Source organism: Centroberyx affinis, unplaced genomic scaffold (genome assembly GCF_046629955.1).
Source record: "Centroberyx affinis isolate AG114_WGS23_722 - 3 ecotype Tasmania unplaced genomic scaffold, CSIRO-AGI_Caff_v1 ptg000375l_1, whole genome shotgun sequence".
In the NCBI taxonomy this organism is placed as follows: Eukaryota; Metazoa; Chordata; class Actinopteri; order Beryciformes; family Berycidae; genus Centroberyx; species Centroberyx affinis.
The window spans coordinates 127,581-149,257 of record NW_027279044.1 but is presented as its reverse complement, the minus strand read 5'-3'; the positions used below and the strand labels follow the sequence as shown (position 1 = coordinate 149,257).

General features: G+C 42.9%; 2 protein-coding genes across 3 annotated transcripts in view; both read right to left on the bottom strand.

Moving 5' to 3' along the window:
* appa (amyloid beta (A4) precursor protein a) overlaps positions 1-10,061 on the bottom strand; it is a 39,922-nt gene extending 29,861 nt beyond the window's left edge. For both annotated transcript variants that reach the window (XM_071515883.1, XM_071515885.1), the window contains exon 1: positions 9,886-10,061. In XM_071515883.1, coding sequence (XP_071371984.1) covers positions 9,886-9,945 — 60 coding nt within the window. In that variant the 5' untranslated portion in view covers positions 9,946-10,061. The remainder of the gene's footprint in view (positions 1-9,885) is intronic.
* A 1,876-nt stretch (positions 10,062-11,937) lies between these two features.
* On the bottom strand, positions 11,938-20,038 carry cyyr1 (cysteine/tyrosine-rich 1). Its single transcript, XM_071515882.1, has 4 exons — positions 19,647-20,038; positions 14,826-14,925; positions 13,838-13,998; positions 11,938-12,072 (listed from the first exon to the last, which is right to left on the bottom strand). The coding sequence occupies exons 1-4, from the start codon at positions 19,726-19,728 to the stop codon at positions 11,939-11,941; spliced, it is 477 nt and encodes a 158-aa protein (XP_071371983.1). The 5' UTR covers positions 19,729-20,038; the 3' UTR covers position 11,938.
* Between the last annotated feature and the right edge of the window lie 1,639 nt (positions 20,039-21,677).

The following is a 21,677-nucleotide window of genomic DNA, read 5'->3' as shown; positions in this document are numbered from 1 at the left end:
ATTCATATTCAATGCGATTAAGCTTTGTCTCGGGGGGTTTTCTCGGGAATTAGCATCTCAGACAAATCTGTTTAAAATCTGATTAGAAGTGTGTTAGAAAAATAGTTCTGACTTCAGCCCACTTAATTTGTCTCGACGTGATGGAGGGATTTTTGGTCTCCTTGGTTATAATCGCCATGGTGACAGAGCCTGCTCTCAGCCCTGGGGACCGGCCCGTTATAACCTCTCTCTGTCATCGCTGTGGCAACCTTAGGCAACGCCACTATCCAAGCCACCTGGGAGCGGGAATTTCATCATCAGGTTAGTTTGCTTTGATAAGGAAGCAGAAGTGTGTGTGTGTGTGTGTGTGTGTGTGTGTGCATGTGGATGTGTAATTTGCATGTACCTGGGTCTGCATGTTGGTGTTTCTGTGTGTGCATGTTCAAATGAAGCCAGGGAAAGAGGAGGGTGTGTCATTAGGACTGATATCAGTTGTAATATCTGCCTGTACCACCACTACTGGCCCGCTAAACTAGCTGTGACCTCACTGGTATCCAGCTGGGTGCTACTCTGCTATGGACCGCCGCCATATACAGATGGTGCTCTGGTGGCCTACACACACACACACGACCAGACATCTGGGACCTGCTGCACTGCTGGATACTTAATGGTCACACCATAAACTGGGGCTGCTCACATCAGATTGCTAGTTTTTAAGCCATGCAATGGCGTTTCCCCAAGAAATCACATAAATTTGTTCATATTCTCACCCAAAAAAGATGTTAGTGTGGGTTGTTGCTGCCTAAACTACAAGGGGCATACAAAGTCTTATGTTATAAAAAACTTGAAAAGTAAAGTTTGGTTACCACTGTGGCTCTGATGTAAAATTCTATGACTTTTCAATGACTTCCCATAAATAAGCTGTAACTAAACATTTTATTCCTTTCTGGTTTGTTAATGTTGTTTTTCTAAAGAGGTAAACAGTCTGGTCTCTGCTACGCTTGAGCCTGCTGTGGAGAAAACAGCTGAAAACCATCTAATGCAATGAATGTGGAGAATGTTGGAACATTCTGGTACATTCCTGATACTCCCTGATTTATCAAATTCTCTGGCTTGAGGGCCAGTTTTCTTCTGATGTGCTCACTAGCGTCACATTTCAAAACTAGAGGCCATAAGCTGTGCTGCTGTAACCTGAGAAGGTAATCCTAGATCAGTAATCTTATTGTTAAGAGGCATTATCAATCAGGGCCCTGGCTTGCTGATGGGAGTGGATACCAGGAATCAACAGCAGAGGTTAAGAGCACCGCCTCCGCAGATGGCTGGTAGGCAAACAGGGAACGTCTGTGGGTGATTGCCATTAGGCAAACAATCACTAACACAAGAGTATTACCAATTTGTGTTTTATTATTTTGAAAATGTTTTTATTTTAAGCACAGTCTGATTAAGCTACTATAATGAAAACTCTAAAATGTATATAATTACGAGCTTAAAATGAGTAAATTCTATTTCACAAATAAAATAGCGGGTAAATTCAGTTGGGGTGGGTTTGCCCCACACTACATCTCTGTTTAGGCTTGAATACTGGTCAAGCCTAATCTTTTTTTAAAGAAAAAAAAAAAGAAGTCTGAACAAAATCAACATAAATCAAAAACATCAGGGATCTTGTCCATTTTAGGCTTGATTCCCTAAATAGTGGAAACATTTCATGTAATATTTGTGCAAAACGTCACTCAACAAGGGTTAGGAAAACACAGAGTAGCAGTCCTAAAATGTTTTTACAGGCTTTCTGCCAATGAAGCCGTTGTTCATGTTCCTTACAACTGGACCCTCCCTAGTTGTGTGTCATACATGTAATTATGTGTGTGAAAGTATCAGTTTTCCTCGTGGAGTTTTCTAAATCTGCAGCATACTGTCACTTCAAACATGGGGTATTTTCTCTCTTCATCCAATGGCTCTCTTGCACACACAGACACTTGTCTGGTTCTTCATCACTCCTGCTGGTGCTGTACAAACACAGGAAGTCCGCCTCCATCACGGAGGAGACCAAACAGGAAATAGATCCAGAAATAGCTGGCCACAGTCAAGAATACCCCTCCTCTTTCTGAACCAATCTCTGATTTCACTCGTCTCTCTCTCTCTCTCTCACATACACACACACACACACACACACATACACAGACAGCTTGGCATTTCAAACAAGTGTTTCAATTTCACACTTTGATTCCAAGAAATCCCGTCGTCTACAATTGATGGTGTGTTGGCCGACTCGTAGAAGTAACGGATTTCATAAAACACAAACCATCTGATCTGTGAATCCCGACTCCAGGCCTCTAACACATCAGTAACATATGGATGACAAAGCGTTTACAAAAAAACCAAGGGAGAGAAATTATCTTGGAACAAAAAACTGAAAGACAAGGAGGGAGAAAGGGAGGAGAATGGGAGGAGGAGGACAGGAATATCGCATAGCGGCCTAATTATAGTCCGAGTACCAGGCGCCTGGGGAAGACTCCACCGCCATAGCAACCCCGAACGCCCAGGAAGGTGTGCGGAGAGAGAGAACCGAGAGGATGAGGAGATGAGGGGATGAGATCACTTCTAAGCGGAGGAATACGACTTTGGAAAACAAGGACCCCCCGGGGGTTTCTTCAGGTGTGTGTGTGTGTGTGTGGGTAGAGGGAGTGGACACTTGGGGATACACAGAGAGAACTTGGGGCGAGCGCATCATTAAGAGGAAATTTGCGGAGAAGATACCTCATCTTCAAAATAATGAGACAGCGACCTGCAAATATCTGCAGGAGCCACAGATGCATTTGGGCAAAGTGGTTTCTTGGTGACCATCCGTTTTATGAAAAACATACTGTATTGAAAACATGCCGTGCCTCTGCTGGAAACGAGAAAGATGAAGACTAATAGAGGAAGAAGAGAGTCCAACCCCACGGTGGTTCAAGAACGTTTTTACCGTCCATTTGTGGCAAGGACATTTTGGAAAAGTTAGTTCCTAGTGGTTTCATATGGAAAGAGATTCGTAGCAATTTGAATATGTCATGCTCATATTGCACTGCTGAATTAAAAAAAATGAATTTGTTGAATACATGTATCCAAAATTTGAATTTTTAAGGTGCAATTTGAAGTCAAAATTGGATTGTTAGATTCAATCTCATGCTTGTTTGCAAGCATGAGAGTCCTGGGTGTGCATCTCAGAGAATGACGTCTGAATTGAGAAAGTGATTTTGAAATTATAGGTAAAAGTTAAATTCAATTATAAATCATATTGAGTTCCAAGCGTTGCATTCAATTTCAAAATGTGCATTAGAAATTCAATTAATTTATTCAACAAATAGATTTATTGAAATCAACGGTGCAATATGAGCATGACAAATTCTAAATTTATGCAACTCGAATACAATCTCTGCTGGTACTGATCTCTGGAAGAGATCGTATGACCCTTGTATAACCTTCATACCTTCGATTGGTCCCAGCAGAGCCCAGAATGTGATTCAATTTGTAAATCCCTTAAAAAATTGGTAAAATCAAACAATGTCCAAGAACGCAGCCTTTCTAAACTGGTTTACCGTTTGTATTTATGTATTTCTTTACGTAAGTGTCACTACATTTTTAACTAAAGCCCCAAAAGCGCTGTATGCCACTCTGGCTTCATGGCAGCATTTCTAGACCGACTAAATGTGTGGAACCACTTCACAACAGCCTTAATGCACTCTGCCCAAAATAAATGTTAAAAACACTCCCTGGCACAAAGGTGGGGGCGGGCATGAGACCGCTGCTGAACTCTTCTGGCTGTGTTATAGCGAGAGCTGAGAGGTTTGTGAGCGTTTCTTCGGTTTGTTACACAACTCTAGTCTGACAGAGAAAACAGAGAAAACACATGTGGGCCAATGGATTGGCTGGATGATTAAGTCGAGTACCTGAAAGTGCCGGTCTGACAACCAGCGTCCGTTTGCTTGTCCGCCCGCGGCCATCTCAGTGTGTGTGTGTGTGTGTGTGTGTGTGTGTGTTTGTGAGTGTGTGTCCCAGTCGTGATGTGTGACGACAAACGCATACACGTGATATCAGTATACTGATTGCAGCGGCATCCATAGTCACAGTCACTCACATTTGTGCATAGATGCAGACAATCATACACACACACACACACACACACACACACACACACACACACACACACACACACACACACACACACACACACACAGATACTGTTGTGCCTGTCTGACCAAAACCATGATTAAGGCTTGATTGTATTGGCCTTAGTCGGATTATCACGGCCTGGGTCATGTTTCAATGAAGGTCACACACACACACACACAGACAAAACACACACACAGACAAAACACACACACACACACACACACACACACAGACAGACAAGACACACACACACATCACAGGGCATATCTGTCACACCGTAACCTTGACCGTGACGCATGGGATTTATGACGAAGATGTGACTGTAACGATGTGCAGCACCGATGCCATGACAACGACAGCAGGAACATTCTTTCAGACGGAGACAGAGCCTTTGTGTGTACATGCACTGTGTGTGTGTGTGTGTGTGTGTGTGTGTGTGTGTGTCTTCCTCGCTGATGAAATGTACACTGGATGTACTCTGTAGTGCTGCTGAGTAATTGTGCGGGTCGGGGCGGCTGGTTTCTTGGCTTATTATTCAGATTCTGTGCCCACAGCTGCTTAGTCAGCAGCAGTGAAATGAAGAGTGTGTCTTTATGGCGCACTGCTGATATTTACCGAGAGAAAAACGCTTCAATGGTGATGAATGGTGCTACGAAGTGGGAGCTTTCTTCAAACTGGGGAAGGGTGGGCAAGGGGTGGGAAGGGAGAGTGTCATGTTCCCTAAAGCCTGTGGTAAATCAGGACTACCTCCTCTTTCCATTAACGCTAGGATCCCTTATTGATTTCACCTTTTAGATCCTAGTTCAGTTATGAAGAGGAGAGGAAGATGAAGGGGAGGAGACCTGTTAAAGCTGTCAGGTGCACCTCCATATGGTATATTAGTAAGTGGGTCCTAATATTTTGTAGACTAAATGCATTCATACTGTGTCCTGGCAATGGAGATACCATTCCAAGTCATACGCCCTAAAAACCGTCCCTTACGACTACCAGACTTCAGCTCGCCTCATCAAAATGTCATACAAAAAAAAAAGCCATCTATTACGACTGGGTGTTATGGATGATATCTGCCTGATATTGCTTATCTCTTTATAAAAAGCATGACTGGGTGGCAGCGGCGGCCTGAAGGTCAGTGAATCAGGCTTGTGTCCAGAATATTGCCGTTTCCAATCCTCAGACTGGCTGGGAAAATCTCCCTCTACAACATCCGTGCCACTGAGCAAGGTAGGTAAGCCTTTACTGTATGAGTGTAGTTGCACTGGGCAGCTTGCAACCTCCTTCCATCTGAAACGTCTCCTCCAGACCTTCACTGTAAGTAATAATGTGCTCTTAGTCCACCCGCCTGGTTAAATGAGGGTTATAAATATATTAGCCTTGGTGAGGAGTGGGGCTGCAGCTTCTCAGACTTATTCCGGTGCTATTAGACGCTTGTTGGATCTAATCAAATCTTCTGGCATCTATCCACGTTGCCTCATTCAGAGGCCAGGTTGCGGCACACAAAGCGGGCCTTTGAGCCAAGCGTTGGCCTGCTACCACTGAAATCAGCTCCACCAGATGCCCACCATTTCATTCAAGGTAGGGATGCTGGGGGAAAAAAAGCACTTTAATTACTAAGGGAGGAAGATTCAAGACTGGAAGAAAGACAAAGAGAGAGAAAAAGCAAGATAAGACAGAGAGAGAGAGTGCAAAGAACAAGGTACAGGTATAAGTTAATGAACAGATGATGTAGGCTACATCATTATTAAAAGGTCAGCTGGGTGACTGGGAATACCTATGTGTCGTCTGAGGTTTTGTTAAGCGGAGGAAGAAGAGCAGAGAGGGGGTGGGGGCGTCAGCGTCATCCCCTGTTCCAGAGTGACCCGACCATGACAACAGAGACAACAGTATAAAAGGTCAGGAATTCCTTTCTACGGGACAGAGAGAGGGGCGTCCAGGGGGAACATTAATGGGAAGCGGCTCAGCGTCGTTGTTGTTGTTGACATTACCAAGACAGAGAATGCTCTCCATTTGAACAAGAAATTCTCATTCATATCCTTTGCTTGGGCAAAGGAGGGTTAACAAAGGAAACGAGAGAGGGAAGGACAGAGTAAGAGAAAAAGAAGGAGAGAGTCAGAGACGAACTACATTCATCGGTCACAATGAAGAGGACAGCCATCCCTGACATATCACAACCTCCATGGTTTACTGAGATGAAGAGAGACAAAGCGACAAAGAGAGAACAGCAAACTAAGATCAATGACGATGGTGACTGGTGTGGCTTGGAAAATCCACCATAAAACACTTCAGCACTTCAAAAACAGCTATTGGCGATGCACCTTGCATTTCTGGGCCCATTTGGATGTTTGGTGTATTTTTATTATTCCCGTGGATAACTGGACAAATGTAGACGATATGATGTCACATTAATATATTTCCAGCACAGCTACAATGGAGTTTGAACGCAGAAAAATGTTCATCTATCTAAAACATCAAGGGTAAATGTCAGGTTTTGGCATCTGCCTCTCAGGATTAAAGAACAAGGGCTTCTTTCTAGACAACAATCATACAGGCAAAAGGCCATCGTAGAAGTGGCAGAGAGACCAATTTCTCCACTGACAGCTGCCTAAATAGACCAGAATGCAATGCAGCCATAAGACATGTTGCGTTTTGAGCAATGGATGCGACTCAGTTTTTCTCGACTACAGACCCTCCTCTATCTCTCTCTCCACCTACACATATGACCCACAGCTGAGAGGAAAACGTTCAGGCCTGTTCTCTGAGGGTTGTTCAAAGGCACTCTGGGAAATGTAGGAAATCACTAACTGAAGAAAAAGTAGACGAGGCAGGTTGAGGGAAAGCAGCTAGACCAAAAAAGTAAATTAAGCTACACATCATCACAAAATAACTCCTGGAATGCACTGAACATCATGATATCATCTTAACAAGATTATCTGAGGGTGGATTTTTCCTTTAAAGAAGAGGAACTGCAGCAGAGAAGGTGCCAGGGAGAAACACTGGCAGTGCCAACAGGCATAATGGCATTAATGCACACTAATAAGGGGAGAGGGCTGGTCCGCCCCAGGCTGAAAGACTGCAGTATGCACACAAACAGACTGTCTGCACTGATCCAAGAGCCATTTCCCAAGGATGGGGAAACACACAAAGGCTGGCATCCAACTCCCACGCTCCGCACTACGGCCTCCATGTAGAGGGTGGGCCCACCAGGAAAAACAGCTTCCTAAAGCCGTGTACTGAGAGGTCAGGGCAAGCTCTATGGGCCGTGTGTGTGTATGGGGCACTCATGAGGCTATAGGCTAGTCTACAAGATAAAGAACGTGCAAATGTTGACATTTTAATCGGGCTAAATTTCATTTTCAATTGAGGCTTAATCTTGCTTCATATTATTCCTGACATTTCCAACACTTATTTTATCACACTTCAGTGCTTCTGCCTTTGAGGTCTAAATGCAAATGAATAACCTAAAGGGTAAAGACAGTCTTAGCTAACATAGGCAATGGATTATTAACAAAGCAAACACTCCCCTCTATGAATAGCCCAAACTATTCATTCCAAGTAGGCTACAATGTGCAAGAAAAAATCAAGGTCAGTTGACACATTTGACCTGATCCACCTTAAAAAATTTGAGAAAAGCTGGCCAGGAATGAACAACAATGTAAAAAAGAGCTCTAAACTGAGTAATGGCCATTGTTTGGTGCTATCGACCGGTTACAAATAGGCTAACACCTTTATCATGTATCTGGGGCGATAATTGTTACAAGCACAACCACAGATCCCACAGGCAGAATTAAAAGGCTGCGGCTCGACCACAATTGCTGGTCTTATCAGCAACAATGTGGCTACCGGTGGTTACAGGAAGGTCTAATTTTTCTCACAACAAAGCCACACTGCAAAAAATGTCCACCTTAACACGCCATTCAGTGTCGTATGCAGTCTTAAAATCTTCATTTTTCTTATAACAAGTGAAAAATTCTGCCAATGGGGTGAGATAAGTCCATTTGTTTCCAATGGAGTTTGTCTTGTTCTGGGGAATTTTCTAGAAACAAGTGTCAGTATCTTGAATCAAAGCTGAAAAAGGCAAATCACTTCACAAGTATCAAGAAAATGACACTGGATTCAAAACAATTCTTGAAACAAGTGGATTTGCACTGGAAATGACTGAAACTATCTCATCCTCATTGACAAATTTTCACATTTGTTTGAACAAAAACACAATTTGAAGACTATAAATAACTAAGTAAATGACCCGTTAAGGTGGATATTTTTTGCAGTGCACATTCACAGCGACATTCCTGGCAAAGACGCCTGAAAAATGGATGAGCAGTGATTATGTGAAACCAGGGTCCAGAGGCTTCACGTTTCCATTGTACGGACGTGATTTAAGAAAAACACATTCCCAAAGGACCATGCGAGGGAATATTATCACACAAAACAGGACGATGGGAGAGACAGGAGCCTGTTGAAAGGCAGAAATTAGAATAAAAGCTCCTGTTGGCTTCCCAGTTTCCCGACCCTCGATAAATGCTGCAGTGCACCGCCGCCATCTTACTTCTCTATTCTCTACCATCACACTGAAATATGCCGGAGAGCGTTAATAATCTGTGTTTCCCACGGATATTATCATCTTCACGGGTGAATTTCCCTCATTTAAACCAGAATATGGCGTATTATGGTTTATTATGGGGGAACGGAATCTCCAATACACTTATTTTCATTCCTAAACACGCCCACTCCCTTAAAATTAGCCCTCGGGACAATACGCTTTTCATTTATTCACAACAATGAGTCAGACAACATTTCATTTGTCCAAATAAACAACAAAATAGCGTATCACAATCACCGTGTTCAATAATTCAGGGCTATTTGCAAATTTCTGGTTGGGGGAAAATAATGTGTTGGCAAAACTAACTTGTTTATAACACATTTTAAATCAGTCAAAAGCATGTTGCGTATCGGTTTTACAGAAACAGAATAGGGATACTCTATTCGGACACCCAACACAACGTCAAATAGTCTAAATAAATCAGTTGGATACTTCGCCTGAGAAAAGGCACGGAGCATCTCACTGGCAACACGGGTATTTAAATTAAAAACATGTAATCATCTATAGCCTATGCTTCTGGGGAGGTAAATGACGAAGGCAAAATACTGCAAAGTCTCGCTGGTTTCATCGTGTTTTACTAAATCTATGCATAGTTATCGCCCCGGTTTAGAAACATCCAACTGTTCCCAACCAGTGTCAAGCTAGCCAGGTTAACAAACAGGACTTCCGCTAACAACCTTCAACATAAAGCCCTTTTATGTTGAAACAACGTTTTTCACAAGTACAAACTACCAATGTTAAAGTAAAGAATGTATTTAATGACAAATATAGTTAATGAAAATAAAAGTGTTGCCTCTAAGATTTCGTTTCGAAGAACATGTTCATAACCCTATTGTACCTAACTTAAGCAAGATGCAATAGACGGAATATGAGGGTAGCAAATAAAAGACCAGACAATTTCACAGCTTGAGTTTCACTCTATAATAAATGTAACGATTCCAATACGTTAATTGATACAATGTATGTTGCTCTGCACAGCCCAAAACATCATTATTTCCCCATTTTTCTCAAAAGTGACACACTCTACGCTTTAACTCTGAAGGCAAAACCGCCCCACTTCCTGTCTCGTCCAAGCTAACTCTAGCTAGCTTGACGCAGCTAACGGCGACAGCACGGCGGAAATTCTCCAAATACGCGTACAAATACGGGCTTTTTCTTACCTCGACAGCCAGAGCCGAAGCCGCTACAGCCAGCAGCAGTAAAGCTACTCGGTCCCCCATGTCGTTTTGCTGTCACGACGCGTCCTAAACGCAGCGTTTCACCGTGCGGTGTAACGTTTCTGTCGGTGAAAAGTGTGTGTGTGTGTTCGGCGCCGCTGACTCCCGTTGTCTGATGGTGAACGATACCGAGGCTGCACAGCTGCTGAGCGCCGGATCACCTGACCGCAGCACAGAATGCGATTAGGGATGGATGGGGAGGAGACACACACATACACAGGCATGGTCTCTCTCTCGCTCGCTCTCTCTCTCTCGCTCACGCACACACACATGCATGCACGCATTCTCTCCCACTCACACATTCATTTCACTCTCATGCACGTACACTATCTCTCACACGCACTTAAACACACACTGACTTATCTTTCACAAACACACACATACACGTTATCTCTCTCACACACACACACCCTCTCTCCCATACAAACATGCACGTACATATACACACACACTCTCTCTCTCTCACACACAAACACACACACCCTCTCTCACACAAACGTGTACATATACTGTACACACACAAACACACACACACACACATACCCTCTTTCTCAAACACACACACACCCTCTCTCCCATACAAATATACACATACACACCCTCTCACACACACACGCACATATAGGCTACTGTACATACACACTCACATCATCTCTCACACAAACACACATAAATGCACACACCCTCTCTCTCACACACACATAGTGTACACAATCCTACACACACACACCCTCTCTTTCACACACTCTTGAACACACCCATACACATACGCTCTCTTTCTCTCACACATACATTTTCACACAATCTCTCTCACACACACAAACACACACACCTCTGTGCATTATTGATCACTCACACTATAAATCAGTGAGATGGTTGGATAGAGACTGCAGTAGACGTTCATATTTAATACTTAGAAAATTCATGTTTTAATCTCATCTTTAATTTACACATCGTCATGGAAACAGAGAAACACTTAAAATCAGTCATCTGACACATTATTATTACCGATTCCAACATCCACAATCATCGATCACAAGAATCAGTCGCGGTTCAGGTCAATTCACTTTCAATTCAAAACGTTAACTGCAACTGTAATTCACATAACAATTAAACTTTCATTCTCAGTCCTTACAGTTTTACTCTCAGCTTCACAATGTGGATACAAGAACCTTTCCAAGGCAAAAAAAATATCAAATTTTTTAATTTTAAAGAGCATCCAATTCCTGTTTTGATTTAATTGAAAGTGATTTGACCCTTATTATGTTATCAATATCACAACATTGGGTTCAAGTAAGGCAGTAAAAGCCATTTCAGTATCAGAAACTCAGTCTTTTCAAGTTGTCCACGTGCGGCTCCGCCTGCCATCAACAATCAGTACTGTTATGCATCATATTCAAGTCCTCCATATGTCTATTTAGATCCGACAGGTCCGGGCCCGCCTCAAGTGTAGAACAGGTTTACTTTCTCCTCCGTCGACGACATAAAATCAAGTTTAAAAATCAGAAGGGAGAAACTTGTGTCTTTCCTCTTGCAGGTGGGGGAGGAATGAATTCAGAGTGTACATCCTGTCCTCAAAAGACTTTTTCTCCTCCGGTAAAGTGAGGTCCCCTCCGCGCGGACTCAAAAGTGGTCTTCACCTTCATCAAAGCGGCTCGGCTCCTTTGATGTGCACAGCCGGGGATGGATAAGGATATTGGGTATTAGCTGAAAAAAAAAATGAAATACCCGCCGCGGGGCTAGCGGGGCTGCTAAAAAACCATCATCCCTGCAGTTCATCAGCGTCTCTGACCCACATCCTCTTCTCACAGTATTTTACTTTTTCTTCTCCCAGCCCCCCACCCCCCCCCCCCCTCCGCAGTGACATTTATGCCTCGGAGAGCAGAGATGCACGACTCTAGAAAAAAAAAACAAAAAAAAAACAACAACCCTTGCATCTGATCTTGGCCTTCTGCAAGTTGTCCCTTGCTTGGATGAACAGCTGCAGCAGGGGGATTCACTTGCGGGTGCAGCCGGGGTAAGGCGGAGGCGGGGAGTAGTTGGCCGGTCGAGGCTGGGTGGGGGTGTAGGGCGGGGGGTGCAGCGAGGGAGGGTACATCTCGTAGTCGTAGGTGTAGGGAGGTGGAGGACCTGAGATCAAGAAAAGAGAAAAAAAACAAACAGAAAGAGACACGGCTTTAGTAGGTTGGTTACAAAGGCATTTCTTGCGTTTGACAAATCCATTCAGCTATAATTTGAACTCCACGGTTTTTCTTGCGTGCTGTTATTAGGGCAAAAGGTGGATGAGGGCAGCCTAAGCTCAGGCCACCTGGCCCCATTTTGCAAGGCGTTTGGTGGGACAGTTGCGCCCTCTAGTGGCTGAATTGATAAACTGCACACTTCTGGGTCAAGGGACTTTGAAGCAGGAACATGGAAGAGGCTCAAAACAATGGTAACAAAATGAAGTTTCATCGACAACAATGCATAAGTTTGACCAGGGACCAGAAATCTTTTATTGCCGGATCAAACCATTTTCACTGAAACATCAAAAGGAGCAGAGAAGAAAGAAAACATTAATGAACATAAGTTAAATCAGCCTTAGTCCTAACCCAATGAGTTAAATGGGCCAAATCTCACACTTTTAACATTATTATTATTAAATTTATGACATGTATTGTAACTCCAGCCTTAAAGGAAGTGCTTTCCTTTCAAAGTCCAAGGCTGATTACAAAGCTATTGTGGAGCTCAAACAAATGCCTGTAATCAAAGCTATATTTTTCTATATTGTATTTTTACAAGAAGATAATAAATAGATTTCATTGTTAACAACAATATCAGCATCCTTCCTCTGTGGGATAACCACATGCTGACTGCTCTCTGAATGTGGGAACAGGATAAAACAAATATGACTCATTGTGTAGAAAGATAATGGCACCTTCACAGCACCTGGGACAGCGCACGGCATGTAATGAATAGAAGACTAATCATACATTTCAGATATCACGTCGCTGTGTGTGTTCGAGCTGCGTGTTATGAAACGTGATCAGAGCTGGAGGGCAGAGTGAGGCGTCCTGGGCCGATGTACCATGTCGATGTTACACTGAGGAGAATGAAACGCGTTAAATAAATGATGAAGCCCCCGGAAAACCTGCTTTTCCTGAGGCTGGGAAGTGTCACAGCGTGCAGCGTCTGAAGTGCACAGGGGGCGTGCAGACAGTGTACCTGCAAGTGCACAAAAAAAAATATCACTTCGGAAAAATATCAACATCCTGGGAGTCGAGCGTGTGTGCTTCCTTAAAGTGGGAACGGGACAAAACGAATACGGACACTTGAGATCAGAGCAAAACACGCAAAAAAAAAAGTAGGAAGTGATTGGTAAAAGGCAGGGAAATAAAATGTTTTCAAGTGAAATTGAAAGGGAGTGATGAGTCCAAACAACCGGAACACAACCAATGATTAGTTTAAGATGGTTTGGAGGCTTTAAAATCATGAACTAAAGCGCAAATCTCTTTCTGTAACCAGTCAGGAAACTCTACAGGGTGCTGGAGGCCGGGGTGGAGCCGGTAACATATTACACCTATTCATTTTGCTCTAGATCTGCACTGCTCTTTTCATATCTGGTTGCCTGAGGACTGGGGATAAGGTTTCACAAGGGTCGAGTATGTATACTGGATCCGAGTGTGTGTGTGTGTGTGTATGTGTGTGAGTGTTGGGAGGGCAAACCCACCTAAACTACGCTTATCTACCTTTTTGTGTGTGAAATGCAGTTAATCCACCGTTTAAAGCTGATATAAGTTTCTACGATACAGGGTCTTTTTTTCCTTTTTTTTCCTTTTTCATCATGGTGTGTGTGTGTGTGTGTGTGTGTGTGTGTGTGTGTGTGTGTGTGTGTGTGTGTGTGTGTGTGACGTCCCACCTGGGTAGCCCTGGGTCACAGTGTTGATGTAGGAGGTGCTGAACACGCCGACCCGTGCGCCACGCCCGTTCTTCATGCACATACACACACAGAGGAACAAGGCCGCTACCGCCCCCATCAGGAACACGACGCCAAAGACGATCCCGGAGATGGCAGTGCCCCTGAAACACACACACACACACACACACACACACACACACACACAGAAAAACACATTACCCTTGGTTTAATATACTTGACACTGAGCTTAATACTCACATAAGCACAAAAAACACACACAATATTGATGATTTAACACACTTGACACAGCTTTATAAATCAGCACAGTCCCAGGGTCGCAGACACACACACACACACACTCTCACACTCACACACTCACACACTCACAGTGTGAGTGAGCAGGTCGAGTGTGAAAGGAGGCAGCTGTCTTAAACAGACACTTGACCAAATACTTATAAGCCGCTGCCATGGAGACGGACGGCAGCATCTGATGTAACTCAGCTGTGTGAAATGTGTGTGGCGAGTGTGTGAGCATGTGAAGGAGCATGTGAAGGAGCGTGTGTGTGTGTGTGTGTGTGTGTGTGTGTGTGTGGTGAGTTCACTGCAGAGGAGTCTGTGAATTGGCACCGTAAAATCCGAAAACATTATTCATCATTAGCAGGTTTGTTACGTCATCCTAATCAGCGTTAGTCAGCATCTAAGATCTGCTCACATTCATGCAATTCTTTTTAATTTTTTTCACTTTTACTAGTCATTTAGGATTTTGCATTAAAAGATCAAAAATACAAATATAGAGTCAAATCAATAAATTGATGCCTATGCAAATAATATTTTCTTAAGCAATCTGAAAACTTGGCGAAAGTGATGAGAGCAGCTGTCTCCAATCAACTCAGGCACAGGTGAAAGGTCAGACCCTCAGCGGGATCACATAGCACATTAGATGACAGGTGGTGTGTGTGTGTGTGTGTGTGTGTGTGTGTTAACTTACGAAAGGACGTCCCCCACATAGGCGTAGTAGGAGCAGCAGAAAGGCGGCGTTCCATCACAGCAATACTCTAAACAGCCGTCACACTGGGCCTCACTACCACCTGCAACACACACACACACAATATTAAGAATCCATTGATACAGGATGTCACTAAGATATCGTCACCAGTTCTTCCCTTACTCCTGATGGGGAAGAACAGAAGACGAGAAGAGAAAAGAGAAAGTGCTTTAGCTGATGTTTACAGGGTTTTGTGTGGGTCAGTTTACTTTCAGTGGGGCTCCTTTGACTTAAAGATCAAATTCAAGGACTTTTCAGTGACTTTCAAGGTCTTGTTTTGGTGAAATTCAAGGACTCTAAATTGTCATGTTTTGGGGTGAGACATGACACTGGTCAAAATTAGACATCATAAAGGCCTCATTTTTTAATCATGATCTTGTCAAGTCAAGAACTCCTGGTGAAATCCTTCATTTTAAAACTGCTGCTGTATCAACGCAAATCTGTCGATGCTAGGATGGAGAGAGGTGGGGCATTATGAAGAATTTGGGTGCTATACTTTAATTAAAAAAAAAAAATCAAGGCCATGCATTTTTTCAAAAACTTTAAAAGGCCATGTTTATTTTTTCTCAAATCCACAAACTTAAGGATTTTCATTGTCCATGGGGAATCTACTTCAGGAAGTCAACTTTATTAAAAAACAAAAACAAATAATAAACTTAAAGTTCATTATTTCATTCCTATCTTGAATGAAATAATTGAGAAATGATGATTTATCACCAACAAATATGAAGAAATAGCTGTTACACTTTACATTTTGATATGATTCAAGCATTCAGTTAAGAGTGAATTGAGACCAAGCATGACTGATGTAAATAAATAAGCCATTTGGTGAATAAGTGGAGATATTTTTAGCATGGGGAGACCCAGTGGGAATTGAACCCCCAACCATGGCAGTGTCAGTGTAGCAGCTCTGCAAAATACATTCAAGTGGGTGCTGAAGTCTTTTCAACTCCGGTTAAATTCAACTGAACTCAGAAGAACTCTTTAGAAGGTTTCATTCAGGGGAAGTGACACATTTGGAAAAGTTAAAAAGTCCAGGAAAAAAAGTGTCCATTTAAAATCAAAAGAACCCTGAACAGAAAGCATTAAGTCCAGTCTTTTTTTTTATCTGGGGAAAGTTTTGACTTCTTCGCTTTAACCTTTTACCGAGATGAAAAATCACTTGAACGCTATAATGAAGCCTTTCATGGACTAACCTCAAAGAGCCCGGAGCATTAGAAACACACAACCCCAACCAACTGCTTCTATTTATACCTTCAAAGCCATCTTGAAAAATAAGAAGACAGTTGACTTATTATAAGCACACAGAACTTTAGAAGCACTAGACTCTAAAAAAAAAAGGGGGGCAATCAATACCTGTGTGAGTTTCTTGGAAATAAAAAAAAAAGACACACAGGAAGCTTGGGTTTTGTTCCAGTAAACCCAGTCACCCTCCCAAGCCTGTAATGTTTAGATTTTTTCAAGTCGGCTGGATCAGGACCAAAACCCGACCGCAGGGAGATTTAAAAGAGTCTCCATATACAACAGTGAGGAACTGGAGGCTTTTTGATTCTTCCACAGCCAAACAAGGCTTTAGAGCCAAAGGGGCATTTGGATATTAGTGACGTTCTCCTAATTTTATAGCTGAGCAGAAGCAAAACTTAAAATATGTGCATCTTTTTTATTAAAAAAAATATATATAGGAACCATTCATACATTTACAGAGATTAAGAATCAGAAAATTGATATCCTATAAAAAGCTATAGGTGCAGTTTTATCCTTTTTCACCAAATTTTATCTAGGTGAATCATTTGGATTTTCCCCTATATTTTAATTTTGTTTATGATTACAAATGTGCTCTTTTTAATCACTGGAAAGCTTTCCAATGATATATATTAGCCTACTCATTTTTGACCAAAATGTCACTTATGCCATTTTTGCACCAAACCCTCACAAAGGCCTTACACATGTCACATGGGGCTTCAAAAACCTGGATATAATAATATTCAACATAGAGATAGCCTGTCAACCCCTGCCACATAATAGCCATAAATGATCCAACAGTAATGTTAGATGCTTCTGATTCAGGAAGCAAATCAGCCCATGTGACCTGCCTGACCTCTGATACACTGAAGGAAACTCTGCTGTGATTTTAGGCAGAATCAAACACTGTAGGCTACAAACCGGCTGAATTTGGTGGATATATAAAATCAACAATCAAAACCACTTTCAATAATTAAATAGCACTGTTATACAAATTTGGAACAAAGCTGAGTGGGCAGCCTCTCTGAGCTGAGTGTCTTCCTCGTGCTTTAAAATTAGAGAACACAACATCCTGCAAAATCAGTTTGGTTCACATTAACTTTTTGTTTTTATCTCCGCCAAGGAGGTTATGTTCCACCCAGTAGTCTGTCTGTCTGTCAGCAGGATATCTCAAAAACTTACAAACACATTTCCAGTAAGTTTGGTGGACAGATCGGCCTTGGACGAAGGACCAATTGATTACATTTTGGTGGTGATCCAGATCTGGGATTTCCGCCAATAGACGATTCTCATTTTTTAGCCATAATTATGAAACGATAGGCACTCGATTCCAAATCCTACCGGTATGTTCGCAGGGTCATGGAATCAATTTAACTTCAAATTGAAATGATGGGAATGATGTGTTTGGGTGTAACAGCAAGTTGGAGAATTGTTCAGTGCTTGAAATCGTGCCCTGAGAGAAAAAGTGTGAAAACAACTGGGCTGGGTGGTTAGATCAGACACATGATCATCAGTACTGAGGATGATGATTCAACGACTGAATTAATTACATTAGGAGTGGGCGGTCAATAAAATGGGACACAGTGTGACTGGTACGTGTATGTGTGTGTGTGTGTGTGTGTGTGCTGAAGGGGGCGGATAAATGATAAGGATTTAAGAGCTAACATTTAACACGTATGCACCTACAGCATTGACACCGATCCAGCGTGTTAATTTAGCATCCAACATTTGGCGTTCGTACCACAGCGTGACGTGGCAGTCGCAGGTCTATTACATGCTTTTGTGTGTGTGATGAATGTGGTTCATTAACCCCACCCCACACAACCCCACCCTCCCACCCCCTATCCCTCACCCCACCTCCAGCTAAAGCCTGCGTATTCAAAAGCATTGTACACACAGCTGTGCCTCTCTCGGTGTACTCGTCTGAACCTGCTGCCGTGACACGAGCCTTTTCTGTTCGAAGGCTTTTTGAGGCTTGAGCTGTGATATTTGTGTGTGTGTGTTTTTGTTGTTGTTGTGTAAGTCCGAACATGAAGGTTACAGCTCCGTGAAGCCGGGTCTTTCACGATCCAGATGCACGAACACACTTGAACAGAAGGGCAACTGCAAAGAAAACAAGCTCTGTGCGTGTGTGTGTGTGTGTGTGTGCATGTGTGTGTGTGTGTGTGTGTGTCACCAAGGGAAAAGATCTGCTTTCTCTCAACAATCACCCACACTCAAAACGATGTGTGCCTTAAGGCTGTATATGTAAATTTGCAGGCATGGGAACGTTCGCACAGGTAGAGAAGACATAAAGCAGAGCGCCGGCCTTTCATTACTGCAGGAAGAGGCTTTAACTGAGAACTGGTGCGATGCTTCATAGAGGCGGGGGATGATGCAGCGGAGGGTAAACAAACCTAAACTCACCTTTACAGGCCGACATAAATCTTAATGACCTGAATTCACAGTAAGTAGTCTCAAACTGTGGGAAAAAAGGGGAGAGAAACCTGCTTCTCTGTGACTAGAGTTCCCTTTCGTCCAAACTGGAGGATGCCTACTTCACCCGCCTTTTGTATGTTAACACTGCATCCCGGCTTAGAGGCATGATAGTATTTCCATGTAAAAATGCCTAGGAGGTCCCAAGACAGACAGGGCAGAACTTCTGGTGCGCTCGCTTTCTGGGTGGTCCTCGGAGGTCTTGCCCCCCCCCCCCCCCCCCACCCCTATCCACCCCTCCTTTACTCCTGGCTCCTGTCTCTCCACACTCTGGGAGACAATGGCACCATGTACTACTAACACACACACACACACACACACACACACCTTGACTAAACGCACCAAATCTTCTCCCCTAACAGCTGCTACACCACTGTACTGCAGACTTAACATCCCCCCCAAGTTGTTAATTAGCAGTTACTGAGCAATTATTCCCTTTCTGGTTAAGGATGAGTGTGCATGTTATCTCCAGCTTTCTATCCAGCACTTCATGTTTAGTCTATAGTTTTGAGTGAAACTGCATCTAGACTAGCGGTTCCCAAAAATGGGATCCGGGGACTTCCAGGGGTCTTGGAGAGGTTCTTGACAGTAAGGGATTGTTAAGGTTTATTATTATTATTTCATTTTTTCGGTGTTAGCCCAATGAGAGAACAATGTATAAGAATGACTAGAGGTTTCACTTCCCCCACCTAAAGTGTAAACTCTGCACTATTATACTTAACGAGAAGCATCTCCTCAGAAAGGGGGGGTCCCTGGATAAAACCTTATAAAATAAACTAGGGTCCTTGGCTTAGCACTTAGCCGTTTAGATGACCGACAGCAAAAGATTTAATCCTTTGCCTAAAAAGCTTCCCTTAACCTTTTATCTCCGCGGTTCAAACGGCAGCGGTTCAGTCCGGCGGCTTCTCATCATGAATAAAACATATAGAAAGTCGAATTAACGCGGATGAACTCTGGAATAATTCATGAACCGGGGCGGCTGACTGAGGGGTGGAGTAAGTGTTTACACCGGGACAAAACGAAATAACAACAACAACAACAACTCACCGGTGAATAAACAAAGCAGCAGCGAATTCCTCCACAATTTCCACCTCACCGCCTGCGTCTTTCTCCACGGGTTTTCCTCCATAACCGCTGTGTGTATATCCTCCTCCCTTTGCCTCCTTGTGTGTCCAATTTCCAGGCAACTAGTGTTATCTCGACCAGTGACAGAAAACTCTACAAAACGAGTCTTTTCTCCAGCAGGGAGCCTGTGGTCGCAGCAGCCGTCCGTCACCTAGCTAGCTCTCCGGGGAGCATTGTGTCCCAAAAAAAACCGCTCCAACTCCTCTGTATAACTTTGTAGATTCAGTTATTCCCCTCAAAAGTGATAAAGCCCAGTTTGTCCTTCCACGTGGGACTGTCTTATATTGTTGCCTCTACAGTTTCCGTCCTTTCGTAGCCCGTCTCCCCCACTCAAACCTCCCTCCGCTGCGCTCTTTATTTCCATCCCCTCCCCCGCGTCCCCGTTTGCTCAAATTACCCTGTTGAGTTTACATTGGGAGAGAGAAGAGAGACCGGTGTCAAGCTAGACACGATTTAAAAACTTCCGGTCACAACCTTCAAAATAAGAGCATTATTTTGGAGTAATTCACAGCACCAAAGTGACAATGAAGAATGCATTTTAGGAGGAATCTGTAGTAAATGAATATATTAGCCATATACACCTAGATGCCATATAGCCTATACATGACTGCCAAAATAGCCTAATCGCACCTCCAGACAACTACCAACTTGCAAGGGTGTCTACTATCTTATAAAAGTCTATTTCAATCCTTTTTCCTAAAGGCTACAGAATGGGACTGCAAGATCAGGGTTAAAAGGGATCTTTCTTTCAATAGTAGACATCCTTCTAAGTTTATATGTTTTGTGTGTGTGTGTGTGTGTGTGTGTGTGTGTGTGTGTGTGTGTGTGTAAGTCATCCAGTATTTTTTTTTTTTTTTTTTTTTTTTTTTAGCATTTTTTAGCATTACCCCAACAAGTCAGCAAATACTTTCCACCATAATACAATCAAATAATTTTAGTAGCTATTTTACAGATAGAGTTTAATTTCATATGGTCCCATTGAGCTATTTGATATGACACTTTTTGTTGCATACCAATACAAAAAAGACTAATGAAGGTCTTTCTCATATGAATAACTTATTAAAACTCTTTATTTTATTTTTATAGCTTCTGTGTGATGTCTTTTATTCTGTCGTCTTTGGTTATTATTTTCATCCTCTGCTCTGATCTTATCCTTTTACTAATTTAAATTTATTTTATGAGTTCGAAGTTTGATTTTTTGATTGTTAAAGCACTTTGTAATCTCTGGTTTTTAAAAAGTGCTTTACATTTACAAATAAACTGATTATTATTAGTAGTAGCCTAGTAGTAATAGTAGTAGGCTAGTAGTACTAATAGTAGTTATAGTAGTAGTAGTAATAGTAGGCCTAGTTACAGCAGTAGCAGTAGGTTAGTAGTAGCATTTTCAACTTTTATTTTGAAGGTAAATCGGTCTTATCCGGTCTTATTCTGGTTACCGCCGCCCGGCTTGACGCATCTGAAAGGGCGAACGCGTGTGCATGTGTTTGTGCGTATGTGCGCGTATGCGTGCGCGTGAGCGTGTGTGGGCTCGCCACCGCGTTCATGTCTGCCTTTATTTCCCCGTCGACTTCCAGTGTTTCACGTCTCGGCGTCACATCACGACCTGAGCTGGGATGAAAGGGAGCAGACTGTAATGACACCGGGCAGCACAACACTCCACTTTAACACCCACCTGACGGCGCGTTGTGCCTCTGTTTTGAACGCGCTTCGGGCTATTTTCAGAGATGAAGCACCACGATCTGGCCTAGTTTTGGCTGCCCAGGATGTTTTCAAAACTGTGGGGTAACAGTTGGCCTGAGCTGGAAACTTCAGCCCATTGATACACTGCTGTTGACTTTGACATAATGTGAGCTTTGAATTATAAGCTTCTGGGTTTAGTGCAGCTCTGAGATAGTGAGCATCAAAGAACTGACTGACCATCGGGCAAAACCGTTATGTACTTTCTATCTTTTT

What these genes read in the sequence shown, in the direction of transcription:
- cyyr1 (XM_071515882.1), bottom strand. Translation starts at nt 19,728, where the DNA reads ATGGAGGAAAACCCGTGGAGAAAGACGCAGGCGGTGAGGTGGAAATTG. An exon ending in GCTGCTTTGTTTATTCACCG is followed by an intron (nt 14,926 to 19,646) that starts GTGAGTTGTTGT and finishes TGTGTGTTGCAG; the next exon opens with GTGGTAGTGAGGCCCAGTGT. An exon ending in TATGTGGGGGACGTCCTTTC is followed by an intron (nt 13,999 to 14,825) that starts GTAAGTTAACAC and finishes TGTGTGTTTCAG; the next exon opens with GGGCACTGCCATCTCCGGGA.